The 17,992-nt window shown below is 32.5% G+C and overlaps 2 protein-coding genes across 5 annotated transcripts in view; one reads left to right on the top strand and one right to left on the bottom strand.

The window, feature by feature from the left end:
- The window catches only part of LOC132756376 (arf-GAP with coiled-coil, ANK repeat and PH domain-containing protein 2-like), an 83,400-nt gene that overhangs the window by 35,529 nt on the left and 29,879 nt on the right, over nt 1-17,992 (top strand). The gene's annotated exons all lie outside the window — the stretch shown is intronic.
- Nucleotides 2,933-13,262, bottom strand: LOC132756377 (leucine-rich repeat-containing protein 15-like). Of its 2 annotated transcripts, none has more exons than XM_060747437.1 (2): nt 13,041-13,262; nt 2,933-5,411 (listed from the first exon to the last, which is right to left on the bottom strand). In XM_060747437.1, exon 2 carries the CDS (start codon nt 5,368-5,370, stop codon nt 3,196-3,198), a length of 2,175 nt encoding a protein of 724 aa, XP_060603420.1. In that variant the 5' UTR covers nt 5,371-5,411; nt 13,041-13,262; the 3' UTR covers nt 2,933-3,195. The 2 variants fall into 2 exon arrangements, with proteins under 2 accessions (XP_060603420.1, XP_060603421.1); XM_060747438.1 differs by having other exon boundaries at nt 13,037-13,262.

Raw genomic sequence — 17,992 nt, forward strand, 5'->3', positions numbered from 1 at the left:
GGTACTGTAGTGTGGACAATTTAGGTAATTTTGATACCCTCAACCACAGGCCTCAGATGTAGGTGTCAACATAATCAGATATAAACAAACTAGCTTGTTTCTTAGGAGAAGAACCTAGCTGTATTGTGTCAAATTTTCAGATCTCTAGGTTAGAAATTTTGAAATATGTATAGAAAAATGTTCAAAAAGTGTCCGGTTGATGGTCCCCGACCAGTATGCAAAATTTCGGTTCATTTGATCTCTAGGTTTTTCCAACAAAAATATTCTAATTGGGGAAAAATTACCTAAAATTGAAAAGTGTTGCAATGCTTTTCTTGGAAAAGCACAAAAATACAATCTTAAATTTATTTCCGAGTACATTTCTTAATATCTTTTACATGTTTTTCTGTTAAAGTGCCCACATTTATATATATGTCAAACAAATTCAAACTTTATGTTTTTAGGCTTTTGAGCCTGACAGTGGAGTTCCTTTAATATGGACCAGTGTCAGTGAGACAGAGTCAATTAAAGTTATTGAAACCGAAGTATTACCAGATAATTGCTAGGAAATCATGCATGTACCAAAGAAGAACTTTCATATAATTGCAGGAATGCAGGATGATAAATTTTCGTTTGCATTATTGTATCAATGATTATAATCTACTGAAATACCAGCCTTCTTATCTGCCTGTTTTGATTGAGATTATTATCAGGAGGGGGAATTTGGTTTTCTAAGTGAATAGATTTTTTTTTGTATTTATCATTTAAGATAGCACTATCAATGTTTTAAGGATACTTTTCTTCACTCTCTCTCTATTAACATTATTATTTTAACTTTTGACGAAAATGATCACTATTATTGTATACTCATTGTAAGAATTGGAATAGTTCAACCAAGTGCTATGACTGATTGTAGTGATGATATTCATCATCTGTCGTCCATTTTTAGCATTATCATCATTTTATCATTGACACTTGGACTGGAACATTTCCACCATACATTCATCATTGTCATAATGCAATAATTATTGTCATAATCATCAGTATCGTCATCATCATCATCAGCAGCAATAGCATTTTTTCATCAGCATTATTTAAATCACTATCATCATCATCACCATCATTCCGTTGCCATATAATCATTATCATCATTATCTTCATAATCATCATCATCATAATCATCATCATGTTTTATCATCATCTATTGTCATCATTATCATCATCATCACCATCATCATCATCTGCCATCATTATCATCATCATACACAGATGTGCTTACTGATAGCAATGGGTAATCTCTTCAGGGTTGAGCTTGCTGAATATTTAAGTAACAGTCTTCATGTTAATGACATGGTCATACTGCTTGTTTTAGTCACATTGTCATTGACTGTTTCATAATTATTATAAAGACAATCATACAGTTTTATAGAAAAATCTAAATTTTGAAGCAGACAATTTATGGTGTTTTTTCCCCAAGCAAGACGACCTTGAATCATTTGTCAGAATATCTTTGGAAACAATGAGAGAAGAGAATGGGTTTTCCTGATGAAGCGATAGATATATATTGTAGTAAACATGTAAACAGGTATCCGATATCATAATCAGTTGTGGGAATCAGTTATATTGTGCCAGGAATTGCCACTCACATAATAAATGTATTGTGACTATACTGATACAGTGATAATGTGATATGAACACTTGATGACCTAAGGCTATAACAATATAAATGTTTGTTTTTTTAAGAAAGAAAAAAAATCCCCCCAAAAAACAAAGCAACCAAAAACTGTCAGTAATTGCAACAAAGAAGATGTTTAAGAATATTCAAAGAATGTAGCATAAATGTTTTTGATGTTGTGTGGTTCGGATAGAAGGATCAGGGTAGAAAATGAATCAAAACCATACAAATAAAACCAAAAAAAACACACTAACAAAATATCCAACAGAAAAAGGTAGATACTCTCTTAAGATTATGGTTTAACAGAGCCTATGCTACAGGTGTAGATCTACCCTGTTTGAAACTGTAATTTAACAAAGGTAAAAATGAGATCTTTCTTTGCCGAGGTTGACCATGTGACTGTGACTGTGTGACACCATGTCAGTTTGATTTTACCAACAGAAAACAAGATAATTTTATAATTATGTTAATGAAAATTTTCACAACATGTTAGATGTTATCATGTTTCATGTTATCATGTTGAGTGTGTTATGCTAGTGGTTACCTATCTGTCAAATGATAGATAAGTCAACTGTTGGTCTTTGTCTGATGCCCACAGTAATAACTGATAAGCCCACAGCAATTGTCTGATAAGCCCACAGCAATTACTGATAAGCCATGTAAAGTACAGGTGGCAAATGAAATGCACTTAATGCACTTGTTACTTTCAATTGTGCAGCAAACAAGTTTAAGACATAGCAGAACCTTCCCATGTGCGTTTTTACCAACGGGTTACAGTATTTCATATATTAATAGCACCTGCTACAAGGCAAATTTTAATGACATCACCAACTTGAGAGAAAAGAGCGGTCTTTTTTCTTTTTCTATATTTAAGTATTTTTTGCAATATATCATCATTTCATCTTCAAGTCCCTCCTTTTTTTAAGGGGGACGGGGGGAGTTGTTAGGGGGAGTGGGAATGTGTTAGGGGGAGTTTTATGGTGGATGAGCTTTGTTTCAGGCACCAATAAAATGGACAATAGGAAAACCATATTTTTTTTCTTTTTTAGTATAAAATCAGTTATATTTTTATATCTTTTATTGAGTATTGAGCTATCTATAAGATAACTTCCTGAAAGCTAAAGATAACTTCCTGAAAGCTATATATATGTACAAAGTTTCATAAAAAAGTGTTCAAGTTTCTTGATCTTTTTCTTTTGAAAACAAAGAAGAAAAAGTTCTGAAAAAATTGTGTTACGTCTAAGGGCTTACCAAAGGATTTCTGAGAGCTATGAAAAGTTGAATTTAAACTTTTATTTCAAGTTCAGCTATTAATTGTCACTTAGAATAATAGATGTGATATTATAACAAAAACTGTTCACTTTCCTTCCACTTGTAAACAGAGAGATTATTTTCTCATTCAGCAAGCACCAATGCAATAAATGTTATATTAATATAGCATCTTTTTTATTGTTCACTTTTATATATTGAATATAGTGAATATTTCACTGTTTGTGTTTTTTTCACACTATAAAGATTACAACCTTAAAACAGTTTCGATCTTACTGCTTCTGTTTGTCTTTGTTGCCCTTGCCCTTACGTTTTCGGCAGACCACATTTCCTTGATCGTCAACCTTGCATCTCTTCCTTCTCACACATTTCATGTTCCCATCCTTGTCAACTTTGCAGCGTTGACCTTTCTTTTTGTGAATCCTTCTTTTCTTCCTTTTTGCATCCTTATCCTTCTGGCTTAACCTTCTTTGTCTTCGCCGCTCTTCCTTCATTTTTCGTTTACGTTCTCTCTCAGCTTTCCTTGCAGCTTTTCGTTCAGCCTTGGTCATTTGCTTTTTGTCTGCACTGACTTTTGAAGGGTTTGATGTCTGTTGATTTCTTGGTGGTTTGATGATGACACGAACGCCACCGGTTGATGATGGCTGTCGGCTCGATTGAGCATTGTTGCCATTATTTTGAGGAGTATCCTGGTCATGTGACTGAGGTGCAGTGTTCCTAGATACAGAACTACTTGGTTGTTCGGAAACTTCTGTTTCTGTTGATTGTTGCACGTTAGAATTTATCCGCTGCTGAAGTGGTACATCTTTGAAGTCTGTTGGCGATAATTCAGAGATCAGTCTTCCGTTAACTGCATCAGGTGTGTTACATGTTGGCTGCTCATACTGGTGAAAGGAAACAGTAGTTGTCGTCTGCATCCATGCTCGTAACCATAGTAATTTGGTATCACAATGTAGAAGATTACCATCCAGAAGAAGTTGTTTTATGTTCGGAAAGATGGTTTGGACAGTTTCTGGTAAGGTTGTTAGTTCGTTATACTCTAGATTGACTTTCTTGATATTTTCGAAGGTGTTGTCTGTAGACTTTGCAAATATATCAAGAAAAGCTTTTGTGAGCCCAACACTACTCATAAGGTTCACAGTTGTCAAATTTGGCATAGTTGTAAGAAAGTTTTCATGTAGAATTTTGTCAGTACTTGAAGTTTTTCCATCTATTAAAGCCATTGAAAGGTGATTAAGACTGTCTAATCCTGCAAAAGCTCCTTGTTCAAAAACTTGGATTGGATTGTCTGTCAGAGTGAGCATCTCTAACTTGGGAAGATTTGTAAATGTCCCGACATCTATCAAAGAGATTTGGTTTCCTTGGAGGTTAAGCTTCTCAAGGTCGTTGAGATATTTTAATGAATCTTGATGCACTTTTCTCACTTTGTTTTGTTCAAGAGACAGTTCTTTAAGCTTAGAGTCTTCTTTGAACAACATTGGTTCAAGCTCGACAACTTGGTTGTTATCTATGAACAGTTTTATCAGTCCTTGAGGGAGCCCTCTCGGTATATACACCATGTCGTTTCTGCTCAACCAAAGTTCCTTCAGGTTCTCAAGATTCCCAAAAGACCGATGTGCAATAAAGTTGATTTTGTTGTCGTTAAGCGTGAGAAGATTAAGCTGTGTGATGTTGTTAAAGTCGTCATCATTGATTGATGTGATAAGATTGTTACCGAGGCGATAGTCAGTCAAAGACGGTGGCATAGTACGAGGCACATTTTCCAACTGACAGTTTGAGAAATCGGCCAATGACAGCATAGTACTGCTGAATGTCAGATCTGGCAGTGATGTGATTGGATTGTTACTAAGAATAAGGTAGCGCAACATGTCCATATTTTTGAAAGCGTTTCCATGGATACTCATTATTTTATTGTGGCTAAGATCCAGCATCTTGATCATATTGTTTTTCTCAAAATCGTTTTCTGTTATAACCTCAATCTCGTTGTTTCCGAGTCGTAATGTTTTCAGGGCAGGCGTATTTCTCAAGATTTGTCCGATTTCTGTAATTTTATTTCCATTTAGAGATATTGTTTCAACATTTTCTAGACCACGGAATCCGTGTTTGTACACCTTAGATATTGAGTTCATAGATAAATCGAGGCTCATAAGAGAAGTGGCACCTTCAAAGTCGCCTCCCTTGATTACGCGCAGATCATTTAATGACATCCGAAATGACTGCAGTTCTGGTAAATCGGGGATTTTTTGCAGCGAGCCGATGTTATTTTGGGTAAGATCAATGTAAAATGTGTCTGGTGGGATAGGGGAAGGTAAGGCATTTAGTCCCGCCCCGGGGCACTGAAGTCGCCCGTCACTACATGCTGAGCAGCCGTTTGGGCAATTTGCGTCTGCACCAGTGTACAATACAACACTGATGAGAATACAAGCTTGTAGAATCAATTTCTCCATGCTGATAGTTTAAGAACTTGCTGGCATTCTTTTCTGTTTTCCTGAAAATATAGAAATTGACACTTTATTTACTATGATCATTTTTAAGTTATCAAAAACACTTAATAAACTATTTTTTTTCTTTGAGGGTAATAAAGTGTCTGCATTCTGGTAATCGTAATGTAATGTACATGTAATAAGTTGTTTATGTTTTGATAAGGTGTAACATTTTACCCTATACCAAAACACAAGTCAAAGTTGATAGGCCTTTGACACCACTGTTAGTGCCAAGCCAGACATTTTGCTGTTGGCTTACTATCTTCAAATTTTCATCTTGATATCCCTAAAATTGATAATAGACTGTTCCATAAAAGGGAACTGGACAAGTCCATTTTAGAAATTTAGCCGATTTGTTGTAAATATGCAGCGTTTAGAAGTATTAGACTTAAATGAATTTTGGCTGATTTTTCCTATAATATCAATTATTATGCCAAGTGGTAGAAGAGCATGTGGAAATGGTTAAGGTTTTGATTCTAGTTTAGTTCATATCAAAGACAATTTTATAATAGAAGATGTAAAATTAGGGTGTCCTTAGCAGTCAACAGTAAGGGGAAATGGGGAGGTTTTTTTTTTTTTTTTTTTTTAAATTTTGACCCTTTATGTTTAAAGGCTTGACAGGCACCTTCACATTTTTTCCACTTCAAACGTTTTTGTTATCATATTTTAAACTGTATGAAGTTTAATTAATCTTTTGAAACGGTGTTCATCATGCCTTTATGTCCATATTGAAATTGTAACAGTCATCCATAAACTGAGTGTTTGTAAAATGGGGTAATCAGTCATATTTATGTTGACAACAAAACACAGATACATACAACAAATAATTACAATTCCAAGCATCATTGGGAAAGGATTAAAAAAAATCTTCATCACCAGATAATGTGAAGAAATCCACTGTGAATAAGAGATTATTATAAGTTGTTATACTCAGTAGATGATAATAGCTCATTATTTTCTCATTTTCACATCTTTCTGAATGTTCAGGTACCCCTCTTGTATTTTCTATTATACTTTCAAGTATGGCTCTGTAATTATCATTACTTTCTTAATAATGATTCTTAAAGGCCCACCATGACATTATGTTGTCTCATGCAAAATATTAACTAGAATTATTGTTTGAAATGGATTTTAAATACATGCGTATTACAGAATGTGGTGTATTAATATTAAATGCCTTATTTACTTAAAGTAACATTATGGCCACCAAATAAGATAAAGTGTGTAAACAGGTGAAAGTCGTAATATTAGTTCTACATTTTGCCATTATTCTTTTCAATTTTAAGATTTACTTGGCATGAACGATAAATAACTCACATGACCCAAGAAAATTTCTGTATGTTTCAATCAGAATTTACCTGTAACATTCAATTTGTAAAAAAGAGTTGGGCAGTTTTTTTTATATTTTTGGCAGATTATCAACTGTTGGTCAATATATTTTGACTAGTTAATCACCATTACAACTGTCATTGGTTTGAAATATCTAATATTAAATTCTGTTGAACTTGGTAATGAAAAATTGAGCATAATATCACTTAAAAAAGTGTTTTTAACTGTAAAAGAAATCTTTAATTAAACCAAAATTATTTATTTCTACTGTTTAAAGTTCCTGTCTGGATCAATTTTAAACATTTATTAAATAAAAAAGCAGTCTGAGAAAATCGAAATTATTTCTTTCTATGGTTTAAAGCTCCTATCTGGATCATTTATAAGCATTTATCATTAATGGAAAAAAATTGCTGAGAATAACATAGGTCATGATGGGCCTTTAAGATCTGTTATTCTCTTTGCTGAGAAGATATTCCCCAGGTTTATTAACAAACAATGACAGGTAATTATACAAAACAGGTATTTAGTATCCATATTCATCCCACTTCTAAAAGTGTGTTTTGTATTTAGTTATTTTTGGAAATCTTTGAATTGTAACCATTAAGCCATCTTCAAAGTTAGATGTAAGTGCCACTAACCTCTAAACATACTGGAATCCAAAGTGATTAGATTTTGCAAACCCTATAGAGCTAGGCCAGTGTGTTAATCAGTAGGTTATAAGGATATTAAATATAAAGATTTTTTAACAGGTTATATGGCCCTATTTAAATGGTTGTTTGGAAATATAACCCATAGCTGCAGTTATATTGGAAACAACAGTTTATATACGGTCATTTAACCTACCAGGAATATTTTTATACAGCAAACTTTTTTCTTTTTGAGAGAAAAAAAGGAGAGATTTCTTCATAAAATGACATCAGTCGTGTCTATAATAAAACTATATCATCGTTATGATTATCCAATGAAAAGTGACGTTACAAATATACAGTATTATAAAGAGTAATATAAGGTAATGAATATTCATACCACTGTTATGATTATTCAGATTGACCTTTACTGACTTTTTTCTTGGAAAAGGTCAAGGTCATTGCTATAGGTCGTAATATTGAGTTGGATCATATTCTTTGAAGGCCTTAACCTTTCAGTGTCTTAGAATTGTAATGCGCAGTCAATGGTTTAATTACGAATTTCATTTAAGAACTGATTTTGTAATTGGGTCAAAGGTCAAGGTCACTCAAGGTCATCTGATATTTATGTCACTTAAGTAAGCTTTAAATGGTTTATATTGGAGTTTTAACAAAGTGAGTTAATGGGAGGTGTATTAAAAGTGTCTTAACAAATAATGGGAAAGCAATAAAACAAGATAGATTTCAGGCCTTCAGTAATATGCCATTAAAATATGTTGGCATTAAACAGATGTGCAGCAGAAAATAAGAAACAAATTATTTTGCACTTGAAATAATTGTATGAGGTGGCATTCTGCAAACTAATGTTGCACTGTTGGTGGTGTTTTGGATTGTTTATTAGTTCTTAAATTTGTGAAAAGTCAGGGTGTGTCTCTTTCATGTCTGTATATTTATTGTCAATCACGTAACTTAAGCTTCATTTTGTTTTGGTTGATTTTATGTAACTAAAGTAGGGGTGCCTACTGTTTACATGTTTAACCCATAAACCCCACTTAATATTTGAAATGAACTCTTCCATCTATCAATCTGGCCAATACCATTTATCATTTTTGGGAAAATTTCAGTATGTACCGACTGAATAGTGAACAATCAAGATCAGATGGCTTGGATGATCTGGCTAACTTTGTAGTGTGGCACTGGTTGTATGTGTAGAATCATTTACCACCAGTGGGTTACATATAATTATGTATAATGTTGCAGTTTGTCTGGTTTATTCCTAGAGTTACTGCCCTTTTGACATGTCATGGTTAATTCCTAGAGTTACTGCCCTTTTGAAATATGGTTAATTCCTAGAGTTTCTTCCATTTTGAAATGCCATGGTTAATTCCTAGATTTACTGCCCTTTTGAAATGTCATGGTTAATTCCTAGGGTTATTGTCTTTTTGAAATGTCATGGTTAATTCCTAGAGTTACTATTCTTTTGAAATGTCATGGTTTATTCCTAGAGTTACTGCCCTTTTGAAATGTCATGGTTAATTCCTAGAGTTACTATTCTTTTGAAATGTCATGGTTTATTCCTAGAGTTACTGCCCTTTTGAAATGTCATGGTTAATCCTAAGAGTTACTGCCTTTTCAAAATGCCATGGTTTATTCCTAGATTTATTGCCCTTTTGCAATGACATGGTTTTTTCCTAGAGTTACTGCCCATTTGAAATGTCATGGTTAATTCCTAGAGTTATTGCCTTTTGAAATGTCAAGGTTTATTCCTAGATTTATTGCCCTTTTGCAATGTCATGGTTTTTTGTTTGTTAGAGTTACTGCCCTTTTGAAATGTCATGGTTTAATGCCTAGAGTTAGTGCCCTTTTAAAATGTCTTGGTTAATTCCTAGAGTTACTGCCCTTTTAAAATGTCATGTTTTATTGGTAGAGTTACTGCCCTTTTGATTTGTCATCGTTTATTCCTCGAGTTACTGCTCTTTTGAAATTTCAGTGTTTCATTACAGTGCAGAAAGGCAGCATGAGGATGCTCTTATTTTATGTTTAAATTGATTCATATTGTAAACAGTGTTATGTGTGGGGGATAAGGGATAACAAAAAAGATGTTAATTTTCTAGATGCAGTCAATGTTTGTTTGCTGATTTAACTTAATGTTTTTTTATATTGCCCATATAAAGCAGACTTTTATCAAATCTATGCAGATTCTTATGAAGATTTATCTAATATTGAATGGCATTGCCAACATTGACTAAACAATTAAAGAGTAAACGTTTTGTTGCTGAGAAAAATATGCATCCGGCATCTGTCAGAATCTTTTTGTGATGTTTGCGAAATCTTAAATTGATTGCACAAATAAATGATATAAATTTTCTAATATCATTTTAATGATCTAGGATGAAATTTTTATTTTTATGTGCAAAATTATCATATGTTTAAGCTTCTTGTTTATTTTACATTTTCTTTTCATGTGTTTGACAGCCTTGTGATTTATAGGATTTCAGAATTTCTAAATTTTATTTGGACTGCTTTAAATTTGATAATGTAGTCACTTGTGATAACAAAAAAAACATCTTTTTATCATCCCATTAAATGATAATATCTTAGAAATTCAATCTCCTATTTGTTCCATAAATAGGCAATGCTATGACTGTCTCTGACTCAATTCCTTAATCCTGTCCAAGCTAAATGTCTTGAATGGACTTGTCTAATTCTTTCAGTCTGGACAAAACCATTAATCATTTTCAGGGAGAATTTCAAAGTATGACATTGTTCTGGCTAAATTGCGTACAGCACACATACCACAATTAGTCTATTATTAGAAGGCAAAGTTTGTGCTGACTTTATCTTGGTCTGCACTTGTCACATTGGTAAAATCAGTTGCCACCAACTGGTCATAAGACTTAAGGTCATTGTAAGATGTCAAGGTCATATGCAAATGAGGTCAAGGTCATATGTAAATGAGGTCAAGGTCATATGTAAATGAGGTCAAGGTCATATGTAAATAAGGTCAAGGTCATATAAAAATGAGGTCAAGGTCATATATTAACAAGATGCTACAGTTGTAAAGCATACTTATGGTTCATGATTAACATTTCCTAGGTGAACTAATTGCTTGTTTATCTGTCTATCTTATGATTATTATTTCTGCTTGGTCAGCATGTTAAGTTGTGCATCTGGGGTTTTGCTTGTTTTAATTTTTCTTTTAAGCACACTTTAGGATATAAAATTGAGATCTGAAATTCTTGCAGCTCAATATTTTGGGAAAAATCACGATGTAAACATTTGAAAAATTGGATATTGTTTTTATGCCCCAACCACTTTAGGGGTAGTCATGTAGAATTTCCTTTGTCTGTCTGTCTGTCTGCCTGTCTGACCTGCTGTATGTCAGTAGACTGGCAAAACAGTGGAATGTGGGGGCATCCGTGTGTCCTATGAACACATTTACAATAATATCAAAACAATAAAAAAAACTCTAAATAAGAAATACACAAATCAGGTTTTTATTCCACAGTTCTGCTAGTAGCAGGTTCCTTTGAGGACGGTAAAATCAAAATTTAGCTAATAAAAGTTTATGTTAATTAAAGGAAAAGCCTTTCTGAGTTTCTTTTTATTGAACTTGGTAGTTTAATGTATTTCAAGTAGAAATAAAAAACAGGTACAAATAATTTCAAGTTTTGAAAATTACTAGATTGCCTTACAATCATTTTTAAGGTAGTCTTACTTTAATGCTTTCCCACCAAAGAAATTATAACATTGGCCAATATCGTAGCAAATCGGTTATTTTCGGAACGTTATTTTTTTCAAAATCTTTGGAATTAGATTATTTACAATCAGGCATCCTTTATGGCCATGCACTTAATTCCGGTTATAAATGGTTAAGAATTATTGAATACCGAATATGAATAATAACATTCCGGAAATGACCGATTTATAATGATATTGGCAGATGTTAGAAACTTTTTGGCGGGAAAGCATTACAGTAAGAGTACCTTAACAATTTTATTTAAAAATACAATGTTTTATAATTAAAAAGCCTTCAATATAAGTTTTGAAGTTATTTTCAAGTTTTGAGATAAATTCTTTGTAAAGGGAGTGGGAAGGGAAATAATGTTGAGATGGACTGTGAGTTGATTAAGTTTTGAAATAATAAAATCATTCAAATTTCAACGGGTAGCAGTCTAAAATGAATGTTAAATTGTTTCTTTACTGAGATTTTTTTTGTTTTGAAATTAAATTTATTTTTATATTTTTATAAAATCGACCTGATCTGATACCAGATGAGAAAATTAGAATTTTTTATCCATTAATGATTATATAAATATGCGTTAAGTATTATTAGAGTTTTATTTTTCATTTTAAATGTAAGTAAAATTTTATATTTACATTTAAAATGAAAAAAAGTAAATAAAAAACAATAAAAAAACATTAAAGGGAAACAATTACCGTAAGTATAGGTTAAAGTTTATTTGATTTAGTACATATTTACAAAATTAAATTGGTCAGGTGCGACACAGCCACACAACCAATTTAATTTTGTAAATGAGTACTAATAAACTTTAACCAGCTTAGTGTTTTAAATTATTTTTATCAACAATTTATTACTAGACTGATAAACAGTTTGCCGATTTACCAAAGTAAATGTGTTATGATTCATTTGAAAGACTGCAATCCTATTGGACAAAAATAATTTCAAACACTAAAGAAAAAATAAATGAAAATAATTATTAAGACTTAAAAGAAAAAGTCTCACAAGAACCCTAAGCCCCCATCTTCTCCCCCCCCCCCCCACCCCAAAAAAAAAAAATGTTTTCCAGAAATTGTCTATGAAAAGTAAATTTTCAATTCAGTCATTTCTTGTTCTAATTGTTTTTTGTTGTTGTTTTTTTTTTAATTTTTCTTAATGCCGAACAATAAATTTAATTTTAATTACAACACTTAAAAATTAAAGAACTATTGTCTGTTAAAATCTTTATTTGATTATTTCTAAAGTTCACAAGCTAAAGTTATAGAGACTGGAAGAGAGATTGTTTCTTAAATTAAGAAATATTTATTATAAAACCGTTATATTAAAGGCCCATTAATCCCCAAGAGTGCTGTGAATTTTATTTCTCTACAGCTTTTATTTTTTGTGTGTATTTTTTTATAATTTCCAGAAAGTTACTCATTGGCCAATTACCTGAACATCCTTTTTCTTTCTGTTGCTTTTTGGTAATTAATACAGTTATATTGATTTAGTATTTTGTATGGGAGTTAAAATAAAACTTTGTTTACATTTTGCTTCTTTTATGACAAATTATTTCAGATTTAGCCCTAATTTCCTCAGGTAACAAGCATCTAACAATTACTCTAAAACCATTATTCAAAAAAAATTATAAAATTTGTTAGCCATTTCTGAAGAAGTAAAACTTTATTAATTTATTTCTGAGGCATAATGTGCCTTTAAAGAAATTCCAGATCTTGAAAATAAAGTTGCTATAATTATATCCTTTTAAACAAAAGTATATTTCTACATATTAATAAATGTTTAAAAATTTTTAACAAGAATTTTGTTTAAATTATATTTTAAGCAAAAAAATTAAAGTATTTTTAAACTCAAGCATACCGTAAATTTCTTACAAACATTTCATTAAATTTCATTTTCTTTGTTTTTTTTTAACATTAAAATTGATGGTACACACTTACTGTTTATTTTTTGAAAAATATCCAAGTTGTCACTTCAAATTTGAGATTAATAAAATCCAAACTTTGTCAGAGAACTCGGCAATTTTCAAATACTGTAGATGTTAAATAAACGGACATTCACACAGATGCCTTTCAATTTATTTATCTTATTATTATTTCTTATGCTAAAGTCAGCATACTTTTCCCTATGATACAGTGAGTGGGAAAAGTGGTGAGGGTCGGTTAAATAGTTATGGGTAATATCTCATCCAGTGGGGGTCGTTTACTAAGTCATTTGTCTAGTGATTAATTTTTAAAGTCAGCACACTTTTCCCTATGATACAGTGAATGTGGGCCATTCAATAAGCTGATCACAAATTTTAAAGATCTTGCTCCATTAAAGATATACTATGCTCAGCTTTGGGTTAAATACTTTTATTGCAGAAATATATTGAAACCTAGTAAATTCTTCCTGAATAAGTCTAATTTGAATAAGTGAATGTATAAACTATGTTTGCATTTTCTTATTATGTTTTAATGACACTATGTAATTGTACTTTGAAGACCTGTATTGTGTAGAGTCTAAAACATAACGTATTTTCAAAAGATGTTTATTTTACATTTCAAAAGAGACTGTACAGTAATTATCAGCAAATGTCAAAATCAAGCATATTAATATATCTTTTAAAAAACAACCATTAAAGTTGTAAAGCGAAAATTTGATAAGATAAAATGTAAGCAATGGTTTGTTAGAAATGAAACAGCAACTGTTTACAACTTAGTAAAAGAGCATGAAAGGGAAATAATAAAAGCCAGTAAATAAAAATAATAAGAAGCATTTAAGGGAAATAATGAAAGAGTATTAAAGAAAGCAATTTGAAAGAATTCAAGAGGAATTATTAAAAAGAAGCATTAAAGGGAAATAATAAGAGAATTAAAGGGCAATAGTTAAAGAGGAATGATTTAATAGAAATAAAGGGGTATGAAAATCATTAAAGGGAAATATTAAAAGATAACTAAAGGAAAATAATCAATAATTATAGTTTAATTGACCAACACATTTGATAAAAAATTTAAATAGAAATATGTTTAAACTTTTGTCTATCTAGATCTAGTCTGTTTCGCAGAAAAAGTTCATCTATTTTGTTTGTAAAAAACTTTAATGTTTGTTTGTTTGTTTGATTGGGTTTTACGTCACACCGACACAGTATAGGTCATTTGGCGATGTTCCAGCTTTACTGATGGAGGAAGACTTCAGGTGCCCTTCCGTGAATTATTTCAGGTACAAACGGGCACCTGAGTAGAACCACCGACGTTTCTGTAACCTAGCTGGATAGCTTCCTCACATGAAAGAATCAAAATTTAATGTAGGTAATTACTTGAACAATTTTAAAGGTATCAATATGAAACTTGGAATATTCTTATCATGACAAGAGGCAGGCATAACTCTGAAAGCTATGTTTTTAGGAGTTATTTCCCTTTTTAACTTTTGTGTCTTAAGTGGTTACTTTAACAGTGGAGCGTTAACACTGCATGCGGGTGCTCTTGTTTGTATATCAGATTTGTAAGATATGCAGGTTTGCTATGACATTGAGTTTTATCAGCTTCTTGGTGTTCTTTTTTCTTAATCTGTAAATAGAAATACAGATATTTATAACACTGTTGGGTCTGCATTTTCTATTATCCACAAGTGAGAAAAAAATGCACAGTATCTTGCACAAGGATGTAAACTTGTATTTGGGTAACTTGAGGCATTTGTGTAGCTTGAATCACAGCTAATTTGATTTACAACTTTTGCTGGTTAACAAAAGTGTCTTTGTTGTATTTTGTCATTAATTTTGTTGTTTTGCCCTTGACAATTTTATGGGAAATTGGTTAAGGACAGAGCAGACTTGTTTTGACTCCCCTTGCTTGCAGTTTAAAAAAAGTATATTATAGGAATTGGAATTTAAATTTGAATAACAGACAGTCTTGACTTTGAAAAAGTTTAAGTTTATACCTTGACTTACTGCTTTAAAAAAAATTATGTTGATGATATGACAAGACAGCAGTGTGTATGAATATAGTTAGAATAGAGTGAATTTACTAGATTAAAAGGGAGGTATGGTAATATAAATCCAATATCAATGCTAATATTTTTATAAAATAGGTTTTCTCTACTGATGTAGGTATTTATTATGCAACTATGGTGGCTGATTTGTGTCATTCGTGTTTTCACCAACGACCCCGCCAAGCGTAAAGTTGAGAATTAACAAGTTAAAACGGTAGGGTCGCGGGGACGACAACACGTTAATTAGAGAGGGCGCGGGGAGAAGTTTAATAAATGAAACTTCCCCCCGCATGGGCGTGTGACGAGATTTAAGATACTTCTAATCGCCCCCGCTAATCAGTGTGTGTTCGCTCCGCGCCCCGCCATTTTAACTTGTTAATTTTCGATTTTTCGCTTGGTAGGGTTGCGGGCGAAAACACAAATCAGCCACCATTTGCAACAGACAATTATGTTAGCCCAGCATGTTGAACGAAGCATACTTTTTTTTGTGCCCCCACGTTAGTGGCGGGCATTTAGATTTACCCTTGTCCGTCCGTCCTTCCGTCCGTCCGTCCTTCCGTCCGTCCGTCTGTCCGTTCACTTTTGTGTCGCACGTAACTCAAAAAGTATTTGACCAAGAGTCATGAAAGTTTACAGGAATGTTGATCAGCATGTGTAGTTGTGCACCTGGGTATTTTCGTCTGGATATTTTTAGCATTTTCAGAGTTCTTGCCCTTGACTTAGTGAAATTTTGCAATTTTCAACTTGTGTCGCACGTAACTCAAAAAGTATTTGACCTAGAGTCATGAAACTTTACAGGAATGTTGATCAGCATGTGTAGTTGTGCACCTGGGTATTTTCGTCTGGATATATTTAGTATTTTCAGAGTTATTGCCCTTGACTTAGTGAAATTTTGCAATTTTCAACTTGTGTCGCACGTAACTCAAAAAGTATTTGACCTAGAGTCATGAAACTTTACAGGAATGTTGATCAGCATGTGTAGTTGTGCACCTGGGTATTTTCGTCTGGATATTTTTAGTATTTTCAGAGTTATTGCCCTTGATTTAGTAAAATTTTGCAATTTTCAACTTGTGTCGCACGTAACTCAAAAAGTATTTGATCTAGAGTCATGAAACTTTACAGGAATGTTGATCAGCATGTGTAGTTGTGCACCTGGGTATTTTCGTCTGGATATTCTTAGCATTTTCAGAGTTATTGCCCTTGACTTAGTAAAATTTTGCAATTTTCAACTTGTGTCGCACGCAACTCAAAAAGTATTTGACCTAGAGTCATGAAACTTTACAGGAATGTTGATCAGCATGTGTAGTTGTGCACCTGGGTATTTTCGTCTGGCAGAGTTATTGCCCTTGACTTAGTAAAATTTTGCAATTTTCAACTTGTGTCGCACGTAACTCAAAAAGTATTTGACCTAGAGTCATGAAACTTTACAGGAATGTTGATCAGCATATGTAGTTGTGCACCTGGGTATTTTTGTGTGGATATTTTTAGTATTTTTAGAGTTATTACCCTTGACTTAGTAAAATTTTGCAATTTTCAACTTGTGTCGCACGTAACTCAAAAAGTATTTGACCTAGAGTCATGAAACTTTACAGGAATGTTGATCAGCATATGTAGTTGTGCACCTGGGTATTTTCGTCTGGATATTTATAGTATTTTCAGAGTTATTGCCCTTGACTTAGTTAAATTTTGCAATTTTCAACTTGTGTCGCACGTAACTCAAAAAGTATTTAACCTAGAGTCATGAAACTTTACAGGAATGTTGATCAGCATGTATAGTTGTGCACCTGGGTATTTTCATCTGGATATTTTTTAGTATTTTCAGAGTTATTGCCCTTGAGTTAGTAAAATTTGGCAATTTTCAACATGTGTCGCACGTAACTCAAAAAGTATTTGACCTAGAGTCATGAAACTTTACAGGAATGTTGATCAGCATGTGTAGTTGTGCACCTGGGTATTTTCGTCTGGATATTTTTAGTATTTCAGAGTTATTGCCCTTGACTTAGTAAAATTTTGCAATTTTCAACATGTGTCACACGTAACTCACAAAGTATTTGACCGAGAGTCATGTAACTTTACAGGAATATTGATCAGCATGTGCAGTTGTGTACCAGGTATTTTCGTCTGGATTTATTTAGTATTTTTAGAGTTATTGCCCTTCACTTAGAAATTTTTTGCAATTTTCAACTTAAGTCGCAAGTTTCTCAAAAAGGATTTGACATAGTCATAAGCCAAACTTTATGGGCAGGTTGCTCAGCATATTTTAGATTTGCACCTGGGGTTTCGCTTGTGGATTTATCCAGTATTTGTAGAGTTATTTCCCTTGACTTAGTAAAAAGATTGACAGAACAGTGGCACGGTGGGGGCACCCGTGTCCTATGGACACATTAATTTTCTAGTTTAATATTGATTGACACATTAAAGGGAGATAATTGTAAAAAACAATTTTCAGTTTAGTGAGGTTATGTCCCTTCCCTTTTATGGCTTATCAGACAGATGGTTTATTTTATTTATGTATTTTATAAATATTTTTATGAGAATATTCATAGAGAGATTCAGAGGTCATCCTTGAAAGATACATGTATACAGTATTTATTCAAAGGAATCCCATATACAGATAATATACTTGTTATTTCTTGAATAAATGTAATGTGTTTTTGGTGCGCTAATGTGTTTAAGAGCATTAAACAGGTCCATATGCATGGATTTTGTAGCATCAATACTTGGTGTATTCATGTTGATTTTTAAGTACATGTACATAAATGAGGAACAATCTATATTTAATGCAGATTCATGTATTTTTTTTTTGTGCATTGATTTTTATTTTGTTTCCGGATGTTTTGTAAATGTTGCATTTATATAGAGTAAGTACGGTAAGTTAAGTAAAGTGTAAGAGGGTGTAGGTGGCAAGACATTGTGAGAATAT

The sequence above is a fragment of the Ruditapes philippinarum genome, unplaced genomic scaffold (assembly GCF_026571515.1).
Source record: "Ruditapes philippinarum isolate M1 unplaced genomic scaffold, ASM2657151v2 ctg2280_1_1_1_1, whole genome shotgun sequence".
Classification (NCBI taxonomy): domain Eukaryota; kingdom Metazoa; phylum Mollusca; class Bivalvia; order Venerida; family Veneridae; genus Ruditapes; species Ruditapes philippinarum.